The sequence below is a fragment of the Scyliorhinus torazame genome, chromosome 12, assembly GCF_047496885.1.
Source record: "Scyliorhinus torazame isolate Kashiwa2021f chromosome 12, sScyTor2.1, whole genome shotgun sequence".
NCBI classification, from domain to species: Eukaryota; Metazoa; Chordata; class Chondrichthyes; order Carcharhiniformes; family Scyliorhinidae; genus Scyliorhinus; species Scyliorhinus torazame.
Genome location: NC_092718.1, coordinates 29987200 through 30008213, shown reverse-complemented (window position 1 = coordinate 30008213; position 21014 = coordinate 29987200). Strand labels below are relative to the sequence as shown.

At 46.7% G+C, this 21014-nt stretch overlaps 1 protein-coding gene across 1 annotated transcript in view; it reads left to right on the top strand.

The window, feature by feature from the left end:
• The first annotated feature begins 806 nt into the window (after nt 1-806).
• slc24a5 (solute carrier family 24 member 5) overlaps nt 807-21014 on the top strand; it is an 83659-nt gene continuing 63451 nt past the window's right edge. The window contains exons 1-6 of the mRNA XM_072470602.1: nt 807-1162; nt 1340-1519; nt 14164-14247; nt 15329-15432; nt 15838-15938; nt 17993-18276. Of these exons, the coding sequence (XP_072326703.1) occupies nt 1021-1162; nt 1340-1519; nt 14164-14247; nt 15329-15432; nt 15838-15938; nt 17993-18276 (895 nt within the window). The 5' untranslated portion in view covers nt 807-1020. The remainder of the gene's footprint in view (nt 1163-1339; nt 1520-14163; nt 14248-15328; nt 15433-15837; nt 15939-17992; nt 18277-21014) is intronic.

Genomic DNA, 21014 nt, shown 5'->3' with positions numbered 1-21014 from the left:
TTGAACCAGGGACCCTGGCGCTGTGAAGCAACAGTGCTAACCACTGTGCTACCGTGCTGCCCACCCCATTCATATTATTCAGTAATTAGCTGCAGGAAAATACAAATATTATATTCCCCTGTTGAAATATATTGTCTGGTGTTAAATCATCTATGTAGAAGCAACGAGGGATGCTAGAAATAGCAGGTTTCTATCACATACTACTGGCCATGGTCATTGTTGGAAGGGAAGATGTCTGAATACTGGATTCCTTTGTATTCTCTCGCTCACCCGTGACAGTCACTTTCCAGCCTGCAGTGAATAACAGTATCTTGGGCAAGGTGATGACCAACCAGTGTGCGTAGGACCACAGCCCAGGGAAAAGGTCAACCCCTCCAGAGTACAGTTGTTTCTTTCTACTTGAATTTGTGTCTCTCAAAGCCCCATTATCTCCACAGTCACGAGAAAATAGCTGTGATTCCAGAAAAACAGATGATCCCAGAAAAAAAATGATGAGACTAGAGGGCAATAAATGCAATCACTGAGGAAATAGGCGCAAAATCGTCTGTATACAAAATGTACTTACGCTGGTCTTTACACAAGTTCCAAACTTCCATTCTAATTGCAATCCTTCAATGCAAAAAAAACTACTTTTTTTTCCCCCCCTGTTTTGTTGAAAGTTGTAAGTACAATACACGACTAATAAAAATTGCAATGTCTCCCTCCCTTTAACAACCACTCCCATTCTGAGCTGAGGGCTTCTGTCCCTGATCAAGAAGTTAATTGGTCCTCCCGGGAAGGCTCTTTGATGATTAGTTAGCAAAACTCGTGATCCAAGTCATCTGAGCTGCCAGACAGTCGAATTAAAAGGGTATTTTTGTGATGAGCGTTTCAATCTCCCCTATGCAACTGCAGATCAAAACTGGACTACGCTGATGATCTCCCATCAAACTGCGGTGACACTTCGAGGTTTCCGAGCACGACTTGCTATCAGAAAGAGCAGCTTTAAGAAGAAACCGTGTGGGAGGCTTGCGATCAAGGATGAGTACGACAGTCAGAAAAGGACAAGTGACTTTTCTTGCGGTGGGGATAAGCCTGGTCCTGTACGGAATTGCTCATTCCATTCACAAAACTGCCTCCTCCAGCTTGACCAGCGCTGAGCGAGTTCGTCGAGATACAACGGGTTGGTTTTTCTTAACTACCGAGATCAACACGGGTTGTTTAAGGGCGTGCTCTGTGATATGACTGGTCGTTTAGCAAATTTTTGGTTGTGTCAATGTTTTAATTACCAGTAAATTTGCATGCCTGATGTGCAGACATTTATATTCTCATTCGAATGCAATTATTTCTCTCTCACCAGATAATGTAACCAAGTGTGTGGATTCTCCTTCATCTGAATTCCCTGAAGGATTTTTTACACTGGAAGAGAGAAAGGAGGGAGGGATAATTATTCACTTTATCATCATCCTCTACATGCTCCTGGCTATTGATATAGTTTGTGAAGATTATTTCTTGCCTTCCTTAGAAGTTATCAGTGAATGTAAGTATAAATGTTAACTAGCGTGTATTAATAATCTAGTGCATGTATGCACTAGATTACAAAGCTTCATTTGCTGTTATCACGTAAATGCTCACGTTTTCCTATTCTGTAAACATGGCCCTGTCTAACACCCGTTTGACCAGTACCTCTACCATTGCAACTCCAACGCCTACATTCTATCTCTTTCATGCTCCTTTAAATTTGTTACTTAGCCATATGAGATCAAAACTGGGAGATGTCCATCAAAGACGGGAGGGAAGGAAAAGGTGGTGGGATAGTACTGTTAATAAGCGATGAAATGAGGACAGTCTAGACTCTGATGATGTAGCCCATTTAGGTGGAGGTAAAAACAAAACAGCAAGGGAAAGAAGACCATTGGAGGAGTAGTATATAGACCCCCAAGCAGTAGCCACACTGTAGAAAATATATTGTAATAAGTTTAGAGGCAGTGCAGTCCCTTCACCAGAATTCCTTTTATTTACAAAACTAACAACCAGGCGCATTCAGCTTGCTGTCTACACTGGGAGTGCAGAGGATCTGACACTCTGTTATATACAGAGAAAGGGGTTCCCTGATTTGGCCACTAATCAGGGAATTCATATTCTAATTGGCCAATCTCAAAGCCCTGGCCTAAGTCATTACAGATATAAATCAATAAATAATAGGAGCACATAATAGAATAGAGCAATAATTATTGGTGACATTTTAATCTTCATGTTGATTGGGTTAATTAAGTTGGTTAGGTTAGCTATGACCTCAAATTCATAGAGTGCATTAGGGATAGTTTCCTGGAGCAATATGTCATGGAGCCAACCAGGGAACAGGCTATTTTGGATCTGGTAATGGGTAATAAATAGGTTTAATAAATGACTCGGAGTAAAAGATTCTCCAGGAAGTAGTGATCATAACATGACCAAATTTAATATTCAGTTTGATAGTGATAAACAGGAGACAGAAACAACGGTGTTTAACATAATAAAGGGAATTACAGTGAAATGAGGATAGAGTTAGCTAAAATGGAATAGGCAGATAGATGAGCAGAAAACTGCAAACAGAAGACATTTTAAGGAGGTCATTCATGACTTAGCCACGGTTAACCAAGGAATTTAAGGAGCGTATTAAGTTTTTTATAATATAAATTTAGAATACCCAATTTTCTTTTCCAATTATGGGGCAATTTAGCATAGCCAATCCAACTACTCTGCACATCTTTGGGTTGTGGGGGTGAGACCCACGCAGACACAGGGAGAATGTGCAAACTGCACAGTGACCCGGGGCCAGGATCGTACCTGGCTCTTAAAAGCCATAAAGTAGCAATCCTAACTACTGTGCCACCATGCCACCCCAGGAGAGTATTAAGTTGAAAGAAAAAGTATTATAAGGAGGCAAAAGTCAGTGATAGCTCCGAAGACTGAAATAAATTCTGAATCCAGCAAAGGAGGACTAAAAGAGAGAGAGAAAATAAACTACAAGGCCCGTGTCTGCGTGGATTTTACCCCCACAACCCAAAGATGTGCAGCTTAGGTGGATTGGCCACACTAAATTGCCCCTTAATTGGAAAAAAATAATTGGGCACTCTAAATTTATAAAAATAAATAAATAAACTACAAGGACAAACTAGCGAGGAATATTTAAAAACTGACAAGAGCTTCTTTAGATTTATAAAAAGGAAGAGAGCGGTCAAAGTGAAGCCCCTTAGAAAATGAATCTGCGGAGACAGATATGGAGGACAAGGAAATGGCAGAGGAGTTAAACAGATATTTTGCATCAGTCTTTACGTGAAAGATACTTTGAACATCCCATTAATACAAAAGAATACAGGGGAGGAATTAAACCCCATCACAAGAAAAGTAGTCTTCGACAAACTAATGGGGCTAAAGGTAGGTCCCCCTAGCCTTGATGGCTTGCATGCTAGGATCTTAAAAGAAGTAATTACAGAGATAGTGGATGCATTGGTTGTAATTTTCCAAAAATCCTTGGATTCTGAAGAGGTACGGGAGGATTGTAAAACTGCCGGTGTGACACCGCTACTCAAAAGGGGAGGGAGGCAAAAAGTGGCTAACTATAGGCCAATTAGCCTAATATCTACTGATGGAAAAATGTTGGAATCAGTTATTAAGGAAGTAATAGCAGCACATTTCAAAAATCATTATCTAATCAAGCTAAGTCAGCATAGGTTCATGAAAGGAAAATCGTGTCTGACTAATGTCTTCGAGTTTTTCGATGAAGTCTCAACCAGAGTGGATAGAGGGGTACCAGTAGATGTGTTGTATTTGGACTCCCAGGAGGCATTCAGTAAGGTACCTCACAAAAGGTTAACTCTTAAGATTAAGAGCTCATGGTGTTGGAGGCAGTATTTTGGCGTGGATAGAGAACTGGCTAATAGGCAGGAAACAGTGAGTGGGGTTGTTCTTTTTCAGGTTGGCAACCTGTAACCAGCAGGTTCCACAGGGGCTGGTGATGGGACCACAACTGTTTACAATATATACTAATGGAGGACGGAAGTGAATATACTGTAGCCACATTTGCAGATGACTCAAAACTAGTTGGACAGGTAAGTTGTGAGAGGGATACAAACAGTTTGAAAAGTGATATTGATAGGTTAAGAAAGTTGGCAAATGGATTATAATGTGGCAAAGTGTGAAGTTGTTCACTTTGGAAGGGAGAATAAAAAAACAGAGCTATCATTTAAATGGAGAAAATCTGCTGAAAGCTACAACACAAAGGGACTGGGGGGGGGGGGGGGGGGGGGGGGGTACTTGTGCACAAAACACAGAAAGCGAGCACACAGGTGCAGCAGGTAATCTGGAAGGCTAACAAAATGTTGGCCCTATTTCAAGGGGGTTGGAGTATAAGAGTAAGGAAATCTTGCTGCAACTGTACAAGGTACTGGTGAGACCATATCTGGAGTACTGAGAGGTTTTGCTCCCTTTTTATTAAATAAAATATATTATTTCATTGGAGGTGGTTCAGGAAAGGTTCACTAGGATGATCCCTGGTATGGAGGTTTTTTTTTCAATATTCATTTACGGGATATGGGCATCGCTGGTTAGGCCAGCATTTATTGCCCATCTCTAGTTGCCCTTCAGAAGGTGGTGGTGAGCTGCCTTGAATCACTGCAGTGCCTGAGGTGTAGGTATACCACTGTGCTGTTATGGAGGGAGTTCCAGGATTTTGACCTAGCGACAGTGCAGGAACGGCAATATATTTCCGAGTTGTGATGGTGAGTGACTTGGAGGGGAGCTTCTAGGTGGGTTTCCTACGCATCTCCTGCTCTTGTCCTTCTAGATGGTAGTAGTCGTGGGTTTGGAAGGTGCTGCTTAAGGAACCTTGGCAAGTTACTGCAGTGCATTTTGTAGATGGTACACAAGACTGCCACTGTTCATCGGTAGTGGAGGGTTAACTGTTTGTGGAAGGGGTAGCAATAAAGCGGGCTGCTTTGTCCTGGATGGTGTCCATCTTCTTGAGTGCTGTTGGAGCTGCACTCATCTAGGTATGTGGAGAGTATTCCATTACGCTCCTGACTTGTGCCTTGTAGATGGTGGACAGGCTTTGGAGGGGTCAGGATGTGAGTTACTTGCCATAGGATTCCTAGCATTTGACCTGCTCTGATAGACACAGTATTAATATGGCTAGTCCAGTTCAGTGTCTGATCAATGTCGATTGTGGGGGATTCAGCGATGGTAATGCCATTGAATGTCATGGGGCGATGGTTAGTTCCTCTCTTTTAGGAGATGGTCATTGCCTGGCACTGCTGTGGTGCAAAAGTAACTTGCCACTTGTCAGCCCAAGCCTGGCTATTGGCCAGGCCTTGCTTCATTTGGACACAAATTGCTTCATTATCTAAGGAGCCACGAATGGTGCTGAACATTATGCAGTCATCCACAAACATTCCCACTTCTGACATTATGATGGAAGGGAGGTTGTTGATGAAGCAGCTGAAGATGGTTGGGCCTAGGACACTACCCTGAGGAATTTCTGCAGTGATGTCCTGGAGCTGAAATGATTGACCTCCAACCACCACAACCATCTTCCTTTGTGCCAGGTATGGCTCCAACCAGCAGAGAGTTTTCCCTCTGATTGACTCCAATTTAGCTAGGACTCCTTGATGCCATGCTCGTCAAATCCTGCCCTGATGTCAAGGGCAGTCACTCTCACCTCACCTCTGGCATTCAGGTCATTTGTCCATGTTTGCATCAAAGCTGTAATGAGGTCAGGATATGAGTGACCCTGGCGGAACCCGAACCGAGCGTCTGTGAGCAGGTTATTATTGCTGAGTAAGCGCCACTTGATAGCATTGTTGATGACTCTTTCCATCACTTTATTGACGATGGAGACTAGACTGATAGGGCAGTAATTGGCCCGATTGGATTTGTCCTGTTTCTTGTGTACAGGACAAAGGTTAAACAAGTTGGGTCTCTACTTATTAGAATTTAGAAGGATTTTATGGGTGCCAATTTAAGACTGAAAATAGGAAGAATTTTGTCTCCCGGATGGTTGAGAGTCTTTTGAACTCCTTGCCACAAAGAGCTGTGGGGACAGTTTTATGAAGTCACGGATAGTCCACACCGAGTTATAACAACAAAAGGCTTATTTACAAGGCTATAATACACAGCTCCCGGTAGTTCCCCGACCGGGTCTTCACGGTCAGTGCCAAACTGCCCGACCTAGTATAAAATATAGATTGAGTTTCCCCTGTCCCCTTAACGGGGGAGCTTGTACTTTCAAGGGACATGGGGAAGACAATCATTTCCACCCCTTACACTCGTGCAGCGGATTATGACTGGCAGACTCCTTGTACATATTTAAGGCCGAGATAGATTCTTGATCATTAAGGGAATCAAGGGTTGACTTCCAGTTGCGGCCATGCCTGGCTAGGTCGCACGTTTGGCAGCTCCCGCCGGGAACGGACTTTTGGGCTCTCTAGAGGGGCCCCAACGGCACTTGTTTGATGGCTTCCAGTGTGGGAAGGTGACAGCAGGGTCCCCCTGACAGTATATGGGTTGGACCAGGAGTGGAGCGGTGAAAAAAGGGATCTTGGAGCAGCAAAAAGTGAGAGGGAGAAAAAGCAAGCTGGTGGCGGGTGGAGACCAAGCAGCGTGGTCGCAGGAGCAGCAGGGGTTCCTTAAACTCTGCTTTGAGGAGCTGAAAACCCAAATGCTGGCGCCAATGAAGGCGGCGATCGAGAAGCTAGTGGAGACCCAGAAGGCCCAAGGGGCGGCGATCCGAGAGGTGCGGCAAAAAGCCTCGGAGAACGAGGATGAGATCTTGGGCCTGGCGGTGAAGGTGGAGGCGCACAAGGCGCTGCACAAGAGGTGGGCGGAAAGATTTGAGGACCTGGAGAATAGGTCGAGGAGGAAGAATCTTCGGATTCTGGGTCTCCCTGAAGGAGTGGAGGGGCTCATGCCAGGGCATATGTGAGCACGATGCTCAATTCGCTGATGGGTGCGGGAGCCTTCCCGAGGCCCCTGGAGCTAGATGGGGCTCATCGGGTCCTGGCAAGGAGACCCAAAGCCAACGAGCCGCCAAGGGCTGTAGTGGTGAGGTTCCACTGCTTTTAGAGAATGTGTCTTGAGATGGGCCAAGAAAGAGCGGAGCAGCAGGTGGGAGAACACTGAGGTCCGAATCTACCAGGACTGAAGTGCAGAGGTGGCCAAGAAGAGAGCTGGCTTTAATCAGGCTAAGGCGGTGCTCCATCGGAAGGGGGTGAAGTTCGGTATGCTGCAGCCAGCGTGATTATGGGTCACATTCCAGGATCGGCACCACTATTTCGAAATTCCTGAGGAGGCTTGGAGTTTTATACAGACTGACTCAAATTGAGGGTTTGTTGTTGTGGGGTGGATATTTGCTGTATATATGGTTTTAACTAAGTGTAGGGAATGTTCCCTTGGTTGGGTGCTGGATGGGGATGGGTGAAGGGATTTGATGGGGAGAGTGTGGGCATCAGTGTTGGAGGGAGGGGAGGCCCGGAGAGGGGGAACTGAGATAAGGCCGCAAAAGGAGCTGCGCCAGAGTGGGCAGGGCCGGCGCAGGAAAGCGCGGGCATTTTCCCGCGCTAGGGAAGGACGGAGGAGGGGGTCGGGGGGGGGGTACTGGAGAGGAGCGTACACTGACTGCTGGGGAGGAGGGGGAGGGGGGTTTCCCACGCTGGGGGGGTCGATGGGAAGGCGGGAGAGGCCGGGGTCAGCAGGAGTCAGCTGACTTACGGGAGTGTTTTGGGGGGAGCAAAAGAGCTAGATATCGATCTGGGGGGGGGGGGGGGAGAGGGTGGGTATAGGGTTGCTGCTGCATTGGCCAAAGGGGAACTGGAAATAGGAGCGGGGGTCTGGGGGACTGGAGGGTGCGGGAGGCGCGGGCACGTGACTGGCCTAGAATAGGAGATGGCAGAGGAGGGGGGGGGATGGGTAGGACAGATATTCCATTCTGGGCTGGATGCGAAGAACAGGGGGGTTGCGATACTGGTGGGGAAGTGGGTGTCGTTTGAGGCCAAAAATATTGTGGTGGATAATGGAGGTCGATACGTGATGGTGAGCGGTGGGTTGCGGGTGGTGCTGGTAGACGTGTACGCCCCAAACTGGGATGATGCCGGATTTGTGGGGCGCATGCTGGGTCGGATTCTGGACCTGGAGGTGGGAGGCTTGGTGGTGGGGGGGGGGGGGGGGGGGGGGTGGTATTTCGGCACGGTGCTGGATCCAGCTTTGGATCGCTCTAGGTCCAGGACTGGGAGGAGGCCGGCTGCGGCCAGGGTGCTTGGGGGGGGTTTATGGACCAGATTGGGGAGTGGATCCATGGAGGTTTGCCTGGCCCCAGGCCAGGGAATTCTCATTCTTTTCCCATGTACATCGAACCTACTCCCGGATAGATTTTTTTTTTTTTTTTTGATTTGAGTAGGGCGCTAATCCCGAAAATGGAGGGAATGTAGTGTTCGGCCATAGCCATCTCGGACCGCGCCCCTCACTGGGTGGAGCTGGGGTTGGGGGAGGAGAGGGATCAGCGCCCGCTGTGGCATCTTGATGTGGGATTATTGGCGGATGAGGTGTGCGGGGGGGGGGTGCGGGGGTGTATTGAGAGACGCGTGGAGGCCAATGACAACTGAGAGGTGCAGGTGGGGGTAGTCTGGGAGGCGTTGAGGGCAGTGGTCAGGGGAGAGTTGGTCTCCATCAGGGCCCACAGGGAGAAGAGCGAGGGCAGGGAGGGGGAGAGGTTGGTGGGGAGATCTTGGGGGTGGTCGGGAGGTGTGCAGAGGCCCCCGAGGAGGGACTACTTAGGGAGCGGCGAAGTCTCCGGACGGAGTTTGACCTGTTGGCCACGGGGAGGGTGGGGGAGGGCACAGGGGGCGACGTACGAGTGTGGGGGGAGGGCGAGCCGGATGCTGGCGCATCGGCTTCGTAGGAGGGGGGCAGCGGGGGAGATGGGTGGAGATAAGGATAGCAGGGGGAATACGGTGCGGAGTGCCGTGAGAGTAAATGAGGTATTCAAGGACTTCAAGAGGAGCTGTGCGGATCTGAGCCCCCAGCGGGGGAAGAGGGGATGCGACGTTTTTTGATCAACTGGGGTCCCCGAGGGTGGAGGAGCAGGAGGTGGCTGGTTTGGGGGCGCCAATTGGGTTGGAGGAGTTGGTTAAAGGATTGGGGAACATGCGGGTGGGGAGGGCCCCGGGACCAGATGGGTTCCCGGTCGGGTTTTATGGGAAGTGTGTGGACCTGTGGGGCCCATTGTTGGTGGGGCAGGGGAGGGGGGGGGGGACCCTGCCCCCCGACGGTGTCCGGGGTGCTGATCTCTCTGGTCCTGAAGCGGGACAGGGACCCACTGCTGTGTGGGTCGTACAGACCGATCTCGCTCCTCAATGTGGATGCTAAGTTGCTGGCGGAGGTGCTGGCTACGAGAAATTGAGGACTGTGTCCCGGGAGTGATCCATGGGGACCAGACGGGATTTGTAGAGGGCAGGCGGCTGGGCGGTAATGTGCGGAGGCTCCTCAGCATGATTGTGGTGCCGTCGGTGGAGGGAGAGGCGGAGGTAGTGGCGGCTATGGACGCGGAGAGGGCCTTCGACTGGGTGGAGTGGGAGTATCTTTGGGAAGTGTTGCGGCGGTTTGGGTTCGGGGAGGGGTTTGTCAGCTGGGTTAGGCTGCTATGTAGAGCCCCAGTGGCGAGTGTGGCTACGAATCTGCGGAGGTCAGAGTGCTTTCGGCTGTACCGAGGGACGAGGCAGGGGTGCCCCCTGTCCCACTTGTTGTTTGCATTGGCAATTGAGCCTTTGGCCATGGCACTAAGGGAGTCCAGGAAATGGAGGGGATTGGTCAGAGGAGGAGAGGAACATCGAGTGTCGCTGTACGCAGACGACCTGTTGCTGTATGTGGCAGATCCAGTGGAGGGGATGGTGGAGGTCATGCGGATCCTAAGGGAGTTTGGGGACTTCTCGGGCTATAAGCTCAACGTAGGGAAAAGTGAGCTTTTTGTGGTGCATCCAGGGGACCAGATTAGGGAGATAGACGACCTACCATTGAAGAGGGCCCTGCACAAGCTCAATTTGACGCGGTTGGTGGAGCAGATGGAGGAGGATTTCAAAAGATGGGATGTGCTGCCACTTGCTAGCGGGCAGGGTGCAGTTGGTTAAAATGATGGTCCTCCCGAGGTTTCTCTGTGTTCCAGTGCCTTCCCATTATGATCACCAAGGCCTTTTTTAAACGGGTAGGTAGGAGCATCATGGGTTTCGTGTGGGCAAATAAGACCCCGAGGGTAAAGAGGGTGTTTCTGGAGCGTAGCAGGGACAGGGAGGGCTGGCGCTGCCGAATCTGTGCGGCTATTATTGGTCAGCCAATGTGGCGATGATCCGTAAGTGGGTAATAGAGGGAGAGGGGGCGGTGTGGAAGAGGTTGGAGATGGCGACCTGCAGGGGCACGAGCCTGAGGGCGCTGGTGACGGCACCACTGCCGCTCTCGCCGACAAGGTACACCACGAGTCCGGTGGTGGCGGCAACGTTGAAGATCTGGGGCAGTGGAGACGGCATAGGGGTGAGATGGGAGCCTCGGTTTGGTCCCCAATTCGGGGGAACCATCGGTTCGTCCCGGGAAGGATGGATGGGGGGTTTCGGAGCTGGCATCGGGCAGGGATCAGAAGAATGGGGGACCTGTTTATAGATGGGACGTTTGCGAGCCTAGGGGCGCTGGAGGAGAAGTTTGGGCTACCCCCAGGAAATGCATCAGGTATATGCATGTGAGGGCGTTTGTGAGGCGGCAGGTGGGGGAATTCCCGTTGCTCCCAGCACAGGGGATTCAGGACAGGGTGATTTCGGGTGTATGGGTCGGAGAAGGCAAGGTTTCGGCGATCTATCAGGAGATGAAAGAAGAGGAGGAGGCTTCGGTAGAGGAGTTAAAGGGCAAGTGGGAGGAGGAGCTTGGGGAGGAGATTGATGAGTGTCTGTGGGCTGATGCCCTGAGTAGGGTTAATTCCTCTTCCTCTTGCGCCAGGCTCAGCCTAATACAATTTAAGGTTACTCACTGAGCGCATATGACGGGGGCGAGGTTGAGTAGGTTCTTTGGGATGGAGGACAGGTGTGGGAGGTGCTCGGGAAGCCCGGCGAATCATGTCCACATGTTCTGGTCATGCCCGGCACTGGATGGGTTCTGGAGGGGTTTCGCGAGGACTATGTCCAAGGTGGTGACAGTCCAGGTCAAGCCGAGCTGGGGGTTGGCACTATTTGGGGTAACGGATGAGCCGGGCGTGCAGGAGGCGAAAGAGGCCGGTATCCTGGCCTTTGCGTCCCTGGTAGCCCGGCGGAGGATCTTGCTATTATGGAAGGACGCGAAGCCCCCCAGTGTGGAAGCCTGGATAAATGACATGGCAGGGTTCATTAAGCTGAAGAGGATAAAGTTTGCCTTGAGAGTGTCTGTGCAAGGGTTCTTCGGGTGGTGGCAACCGTTCCTAGACTATCTCGCGGAGCGTTAGGAGGAGGTCAGCAGCAGCAGCAACCCAAGGGTGGGGGGAGGGGCTTCCCCAAGGGTACCTTTGAATGTCATATGGGGGGGGTTACTATATACGGCGGAAACCCAATATATAAGTTTTGGATTGTTGTGTTTGTGTTCTTTTTTTTTCTTTTTTTCTTTATGGGGGGGACGTTTGATTGTTAAAAATTTTGTTGGAAAAATTTGAATAAACATATATATTTTTTAAACGGGAATCAAGGGTTACATGGCAAGGGCAGGAAGGAAAGTGGACTTAGGGAATGTCGGACCAACCATGATCCGATTGAATGGCGAAGCATGTTCGAGGGGCCGAATGACCTACTCCTGTTTCTATTTCTCATGGTCTTATTATAAGGTCAAATCAAAGTATTGTTTAAAAATAAAGAATGTATGACTTCACCAATGCCCCACTCCACACCCCTTTAGTTTGGGTGCACACCTCGTATACAATGCCACAGGGGATGAGTTAACTAACATGTGCTCATTTCAAATCAATATTTAAAGTACCATTGCAACAATTTTATGAATAAGACAACAATTGAGGGTGGCACGGTTGCACACTGGTTAGCACTGTTGACTCAGGGCACCCCGAGGACTGGGTTCGATCCCAGCCCCCGATCACTCTGCGTGTGGAGTTTGCATATTCTCCCTGTGACTCTGTGGGTCTCATCCCCACAACCCAAAAAGATGTGCAGGGTAGGTGAATTGGCTGCGCTAAATTGCCCCTTAATTGGGGAAAAAAAGAATTGGGTACTCTAAATTTATATTTAAAAAAAGAATACGGCAACAATTAAAAGTTTGGCAGATGTTACAGTTTCTACTAGTTCATGTGTTTAACAGAAAATTGGAGAATACGGGTAGTTCTCACTAAGTTTGGCATTAGGTATTTTTTCCACTGTAGGATAATGGATATCTGGAGCCGAAAGTTAAATATCGGGAAGACAATCCGTTCTATTGAGTTGCCACTTCAAACTCTGTTCCCAAGCGGCCACTCAATGTGTTGATTTTCAAATTTCTCCATGGCCTTGCCCCTCCCTATCTCTGGAATCTCCTCCAGCCCCACAACCTTCCAAGATATCTTATTCCTCTAATTCTGACCTCATCTGTACTCTCAATTTCAATTACTCCACCATTAATGGCTCTAAAAGTCTGGGCCCTAAATTCTAGAACATGTCGTTGCAGCTTTCGACCTCCGCACCTCAGTTTCCCCCTTTTTAAGACGCCCCTTAAAATTATTTCTTAATTAAAATTATTAACCAGTCATCTGACCTAACATCTCCATATGTGACTTGGAATCAAAAACAATGCTATTGTGAAGTGTCTTAGGACTCTCTCTCTCTCGCTCTCTCTTTTTCTCTCTCTCGCCCTAGGGTACCATACCCAAAGAGAGTATTGGTGACTATGGACCTGCACAGTTACGCTTGTCTTGGTACTGCAGCAGTTTGCCTTTGCTTTCTGCAGGCTCTGGCTGATCAGGAAACGTTCCTGCTCCTAACCTCTGACTTAATATATTGGAGTGAATCTGCGGGTTGATGCTCAACCAGCTTGGTTACGTTATGAAAGCCCTTCCTTAACCATCAAGTCCTGCGGTGGGACTTGAACCCAGAGCTTCCAGCTTAGCCGCAGGGGCACTATCCATTACTCCACAAAACCTTGGGCCATTGTACATTAAAGTCGCTATTAAAGTTGTTGTTGGATGAACCGTTCTCACTCCGGACTTTATGTTTTTGCGTCATGAAGATTGTGTACTTGGGATCTCTTTTATCAGCAGTTTAATTATTCGAGTAAAAGATCAGGCATCCCATTCAATTTGGTGTGTGCATTCTACTTTTTTTAATTCTCCGGCCCCACACCCGTGTGTTTCTCGGCAGCGCGCCGTTCGCTGGCAGCGGGATTTTCCACTCCCGCCGCTTGTCAGTGGGATTTCCCATCAAAACCACCCCGCACCGTCGGGATACCCGAGGATGGGGATGTACTGCCAGCGGGAAAGGTGAATCGCAACAGTCGGAGAATTCCGGCCACTTTTTCACATCATTAAATGGGGTTGAATAGGTGTGTTTGTTTTATCATGTAATGCATGTTGACTTCAGGAGCTGGGAAGCTTTGCTGGTACAGAAGAAATTCACCTGTACTGTGGACCAGTGCACTCAAATCTGCCGTGCAACATTCCCTTTTGGGCTGAATTTTCTTTAGGGTTTTTGATTTCTCTGTCTGAGCTCCTAAATGTTGCAACTGGAGATTCAGAAATTTAACTTGTGTATTTTCTATTTTGTAATTGCAATGTACCTTTTGGCAAGTATCTGTGGGGCCTGACTGAAGGGTTCGGCTGGACGGCCACAGTTATATTCCTGCACAGTGTAACTGCAGAGCTCTGTTGTCAGCTCACATGGAATGCATTGGAGTCAAGCCATGTGAGTCTCCTCAAGCTGACCATCTCCTGTTATTTGGACTTGGCATCCTGTGGAGCACGTAACTCCGCCACAGTCTGAAGTCCAAGTTTAAAACAAATTGAGGGTTTGATAAATTTCACAAATATTCTGTCAAGTTATTCCAGACAATTTTTTTTGTTGTTGTGGGGTTTTTTTGGTTTTTTTTGTTAGCTGCCTTCGTTTAAATGCATATTTAGTTACCCCATAGAATTTCAGCCGTGGAATAATCATATTTGTAATTGATTGTTAGGTCTTGGTCTAACCCCAGATGTTGCAGGAGCAACATTTATGGCAGCTGGAAGTTCTGCACCCGAGCTGGTCACAGCTTTCCTAGGTAACCTGTATTATATTTTAATAGGGTGGCGCAAGTGGATAGCACGTTGCCTCACAGCGCCGAGGTCCCAGGTTCGATCCCGGCTCTTTGTCACTGTCCGTATGGAGTTTGCACATTCTCCCCGTGTTTGCGTGGGTATCGCCCCCACAACCCAAAGATGTGCAGGGTAGGTGGATTGGCCATGCTAAATTGCGCCTTAATTGGAAAAAATGAATTGGATACTCTAAATTTATTTAAAAATATATATTATATTTTAATGTGAACACACACATAATATTATCGCACAGCACATTCCAACTAATGTTCAGTGATCACTTTCACTTGTGTAGCAGTTCAGCATTAACATCTTTCCTTAATTTATTACATTAATGTCAAGATTGTTTTTAATGTTTATCCATAAGGAATTTTGGGGAATACATTTAAAATGTTTTTCGATCGCATTGTTTAAAAGTGCCTGAGGAAAAGAGTTGGTCATTATTCATAAAAGCACTCCACAGTGTGTAACTGTACAAAATTCATGCATTTTAGAAGTTCCAATCGAAGTGTGATCTTTAAAGCAATCCAGGATACTCGCATTTGGCCATGTAAGAATATGAAAGCAAATCACTGCAGATGCAGAATCTGAAACAGAAAATGCTCGGCAATCTCAGCAGGTCTGACAGCATCTGTGGAGAGAGAACGGAGCTAATGTTTCAAGTCTGGATGACTCTTCATCAAAGCTTGACAAAGGGCGGGATTCTTCGGCCGCGCCCACCCGGCGACCGGAAACTCCTGCCCGAGGTCAATAGACCTTTACATGGTTCGCGTCGTGTCCATGGCAATCTTGTGGCGTCACGGCCGAAGAATCCAGCCCAAAGCTTTGACAAAGAGTCACCCAGACTCTCAACATTAGTTCCCTTCTCTCTCCACAGATGCTTGTCATTCCTGCTGAGATTGTCCAGTGTTTTCTGTTTTTGTTGTGGCCGTGTAAGAATTTGTATTAAACACACACACGAATAATTTTGGATATAGTTAATCAACGCATATTTGTAGGCGGCTAAATTCCAGAATTGCACTATCTGATCTTTCTTTTTGTACACAGGAGTCTTTGTGACAAAGGGAGATATTGGAGTCAGTACAATAGTTGGGTCAGCAGTTTACAATTTGCTTGCCATCTGTGCCGCGTGTGGATTATTAACTACCATGGTACGTAAACAGAATCTCCATACTGACACAATTTAAGGAGGTGAGTAAAGGTCCCACCAGTTTGGCGCATGGGAGGACAATTTGAAGATCATTGCACTAGTAGTGCAGGAAAAGCGAACTACCTCATTAAATTATGGATGAACGATCCCAAATCTCATAAATGATCCAAATCTAACCAGTTCAAGGTTGCTTTAAGCTCTTGCATTTGGAATTTATTGAAGTACAGCCCAGCCTCACGAGAGGCGCTGAAACAGATACTATTGTCATATGGTGTTTCGGGTATAAAATTTCTCTTTGAAGTCTTGGATTATTTTGATGAAGACCTTTCAAGGTTGGGCGGGCGTGCTGGGAATGGAGAAAATAGGTTAAATTGTTGTAATGAGGTGATTTTATCAACTTTTCCAGGCTTGCCAATTGACTTGCTGGCCACTGTTTAGAGATTGTGCCGCTTATGCGATCAGTGTTGCAGCCCTTGTTGTTATTATCTTCGACAATACGATTTACTGGTAAGAATTCTCTGTCTATTAATATGATACAGTTTTAAACATCTAGTTATTTTCCCCCACCAAATAATCCAGTCAGTAAGTGAACAAAGAAAAGTACAGACTTTGGCCCGCCAAGCCTGCACCGACCATGCTGCCCATCTAACCTAAACCCTTCTACAGTTCCGGGGTCCATATCCCTCTATTCCCATCCTACTCCTGTATTTGTCAAGATGCCCCTTAAAAGTCATTATGGTACCTGCTTCCACCACCTCCTCCAGCAATGAATTCCAGGTACCCACTACCCTCTGTGTAAAGAAAAAACACTTCCCTCGCACATCTCCTCTAAACGTTGCCCTTCGCGTTTTAAACCTATGTCCCCTAGTAATTGACTCTTCCACCTGAGGAAAAAGCTTCTGACTAACCATTCTGTCCATACCCCTCATAATTTTGTAGACATCTATCAGGTCGCCCCTCAACCTCCGGGGTTCCAGTGAGAACAAACAAGAGTTTATCCAACCTCTCCTCATAGCTATATAATGCCCTCAGGCAACATCCTGGCAAATCGCGTGTAACACATGGAAGTGATATGAACTGTATGATTTTTGGAATAATCAGTGATTTAGCTTACTCTTGCTTACTGACTTCCCAATTTCAGCCACCATACTATGAGGGCAATTTGCATCCCTGGGTTACCCGTGCATACATCACGTTAGCTAGCTTAGAATGTTAAAGACTTTTGGGTAGTTTCTTCTATTCAAAGCTATAGCTGTTGCCTCATCCGAGGAATCGAGGGCTTCCATACATCAAGATCCTCGGTGCATCTTTTTAGGGCTGCACTACGTTTCGAGATATTATACAAGTTTTAATTTAATTTAGAGTGCCCAATTCTTTTTTTTTTCCCCAATTAAGGCGCAATTCAGCGGGCCCAATCCACCTACCCTGCACACCTTTGGGTTGTGGGGGTGAGACCCAACACACAAACACAGAGAGCATGTGCAAACTCCACACGGACAGTGACCCGGGGCCGGAATCGAAACTGGGTCCTCAGCGCTGTGGGGCTGCAGTGCTAACCACTGCACCAGCGTGCTACCCCGACCTTATACAAATTGATGTTGGATGAAATGTATTTATAGAAACTTTGAAAGAATGACTGTTTGGATCAGGTGGTGCGGTGGGTCGGTAGACTAATCCTTCACCTCCCAGAACTTAGTTTCAAAATCTAGCTCGATTGGCAGTCGGATCTGTCTCAGGACTTTGTGAAATTAGATTACAACCGCTTCAATCATCTTGTAAGCTCAAAATCTATGTAAATTCCCTTGGCAGCCATAGCATGATTAATGTGGGGAAAATCGCAGTGGTGAAGTTTTAGAAACTCTTGGGGCTGTGTGGAAGGCGCATTAATCTGCATGGAGAAATGGGCTGCATTGGAAAGAATAGCAGTGTTCTGTTCCTCAACACTGATTTTCCTTGCCTTTTTCAAGTTCTAACAATGCATCTGTACCAAGAAAAAACTTTGGTTGTAATTAAGCAATTTCATATCTGCGTGACTAAATATTTTAATATGCAAACATTAATTGCCTCTCTTTCATCTTGTTTGTAAGCCCATCCATAAATTCTGTCCACATTGCTCTATTGAGTGGACTGATTTTAATAGTATACAAGATCATATTCTCGCACCCTCCCTCACAATCTAGCCAGGAATGGTGAAAACTATCCTTCTGGACAAAGTTGATAGCGAATCTGAATTGAGGCTGAGATTGAACGTTGAATCTCTTGGACTCTGGTCCATTACTGCATTATTACTGGAGCCCTCTAATCCATGATTAATACCTTTTTATCTTGTAATCCAAGGAAAGAAATGATACTTTGGTTTTAAGAAAACTTTTTTAAAAAATATACAAATGTTATCACACCACTGGTCCCTGTAGTAATAATATGTTACATACTCCGTATGTGGGTAGAATCAACATTTCATATTACAATGTTGAGTGCAACGTTTAATGACCACAATGCATGAATTAATTGATAGTTGTACAAAATTGGTATTTACATGAGTGGCCTGTTCTGACTTTTAGGTATGAGTCTGCTTTGATGTTACTGATCTACGCATTATACGTTGTGGTTCTGTGCTTTGACATTCGAATAAATCAATACCTAATGGAGAAATTTAGCCCATGCTGCACTTGTCTAACACGAGGAATGGAAGAAGGCAATGAGCAGCAACCACTCATTGATTGGCAAGAGAAAAATGGGCCATTGGTGCATCGACGTTCTCGATCAGACAGTGGGATCTTTCAAGAGGATTCTGATTATTCCCAACTCTCTCTTAGTTTACACGGGCTCTCTGACATTATTGAAGGTAACACACGGATTATCCATTTGCCTAACACAGAAACCCTTACATGTGTGTGCAAACATGAGGAAATTATCCATATAATCTTTTTATATGTCAATATAAAATCATTCCGGGATTGCCTGAATAAGTAATAATCCACTAAATGTGGATCAAGACATCGATTCAAAACAATTTGTTTTAACCCCTGCCTCCAATGTGATAATTTTCTTCATACCTTGGGTGGCATGTCTGCATGAAACATCACTTTGTATTGAATTTGTGCTGTGGACAAGACCATTAGAAACTATATTTGAGATTAGGAAAGCATTGTACTAATTTGCCACAGGCCACCTGCACACGTATCAACATATGAAGAAAGACTGGATTGACTGGGCTTGTACTCACTAGTGGTTTAGAAGCATGAGAGGGGATCTCATAGAAACATAAAATCCTGATGGGACTGGACAGGCTAGATGAGGGAAGAATGTTCCCGATGTTCGGGGCGTCCAGAACTGGGGGTCACAGCCTAAGCATAAGGGTGAGCCATTCAGGACTAAGATGAGGAAGAACTTCTTCTCGCAGAGAGTTGTGGAGTTCTCTACCACAGAAAGCTGTTAATAAGATGTGAGCATCGCTGGCCAACATTCATTGTTGTTGTTTCACTTCTCGCACCTAGTCATTCGCAAGGCAGACTTTCATCTGTTTCCATCGGAAGATTTCCCTGGAACAGGTGGCTACTCTGTCGCCAGGGGCTTATAGATTGAGGGGCATCACTCCGCATCCAGCATGGCTGACCAGGAGTCTCAATCGCTCGTGCCGGGTGCCAATAGCATTTGTTGGCAGGATTTTGCAGGTTGATACTGTTGGTTAACTGCATTATTTAGTTAACTGCGTTCTGAACACTCCTTCCATGGCTGCAAGTCCCGGAGTGGAGATTGAACCCAGAGCCTTTGGTTTGGAGGCAGGGCCGTTACCCACTGTGCCACAAGACATCCCCAGAATGTATTGCCCATCCCTCATTGCCCTTGAGAAGGTGGTGGTGGGTGAGCTGCCTTCCTGAACCACTGCAGCCATGTGTTGGAGCAACACCCACAAGAATGGAGTTCCAGGATTCGGACCCAGTGACCCTAAAGGAACGGCGATTATGGTTCCAAGTCAAGATGGTGAGGGGAACTTGCAGATTGTTGCCATGTATCTGTTGTCCTAGGTGGCAGAGGATTGAAGGGTGTTGTTGAAGGAGTTATGGAGAGTTGCTGTGGCAAGTCTTGCAGATGGCTGCCACTGTGCATCGGTTGTGATTTTTGGAAATCCATGAACACCACATCTACAGGTTCACCTTGATCCCCCATTCTTGTTATTCCTCAAGTAACTCTCAATCTTATCGACTGCCTGATCTTAGAAAGATTTTCTAAGTATTCTACCTCCTTAATAATGAATTCTAGCAATTTCCTTTTGGCAGATGTTAGATGGTTTCTAGTATCCTGCTTTGTCTACTTCCTTGTATAAATGTTTTATGAAATGAAAATCGCTTATTGTCACAAGTTGGCTTCAAATGAAGTTACTGTGAAAAGCCCCTAGACGCCACATTCCCGTGCCTGTTCGGGGAGGCTGGTACAGGAATTGAACCCATGCTGCTGGTCTTGGTCTGCTTTACAAGCCAGCTATTTAGCCCACTGTGCTAAACCAGCCCTTTATGTTTGGTATTTTCCAATCTGCTGGGATGCTTCCAGAATAATTTTCGAATACTTTAGTCAATGCCTCTATTTTTGCAGCCCTTGTAAGACTTCAAAATGAAGGCCATCTCGTTCCGATGTTGAATTTTTAAAAGTAAATTTAGAGTACCCAATTATTATTATTTTATTTTCCAATTAAGGGGCAATTTAGCATGGCCAATCCACCTAACCTGCCATCTTTGGGTTGTGGGGGTGAAACTCACACAGACATGGAGAGAATGTGCAAACTCCACACGGACAGTGACCCCGGATCGGGATTCGAACCGGGGTCCTCAGCGCCGCAGTGCCAGTGCTATCCACTGCGCCACATGCCGCCCCATGTTGCATTTTCAGCCATTGGGTCTAGTAATTTACCCTTTTCTCTGGTTGTTTTAAATTTCTCCCTCTCGCTTCTCAAAGCTTTCCAACTCTTCTGCAGTGAAGAGATATAAAATACCCATTCAATGTCTCCGCCATTTCCTGGGTTTCCATTATTAATTCCCCAGACTCACTTTTGAGGACCAACAATAGCTTTAGTCACTCTTTTCCTATTTTAAATACTGATCTGTTTTTATATGACTAGTTTGCTTTCTTTCATCCCCCTACTTTTCTCCCTCTTCATTTTTTATTCAATCAGTCTGTGTGGAGTTTGCACATTCTCCCTGTGTCTGCGTGGGTTTCCGCTGGGTACTCCGGTTTCTTCTCACAGACAAGGATGTCAGGTTAGGTGGATTGGCCATGCTAAATTGCCCCTTAGTGTCCCAAAGTTAGGTGGGGTTACAGGGAGAGGGTGGGGAATGGGTCTGGGTAAGGTACTCTTTTGGAAGGTCAGTGCAGACTCTTTTATGAGTTTAATGGCCTGCATTGTAGGGATTCTACTTTAAAATACTAGTCTTATACCACACCTTTCTCTCCTTCAAACTGAACAGAAAATTCTATCATGTTATGATCATTATTGCCTATAATCCTCTTTACCATGAGATTATTGATTAATTCTGGCGTGTTGCACATTGCCAGATTTAGAATAGCTTGCTCCCTTTTGGATCCAGC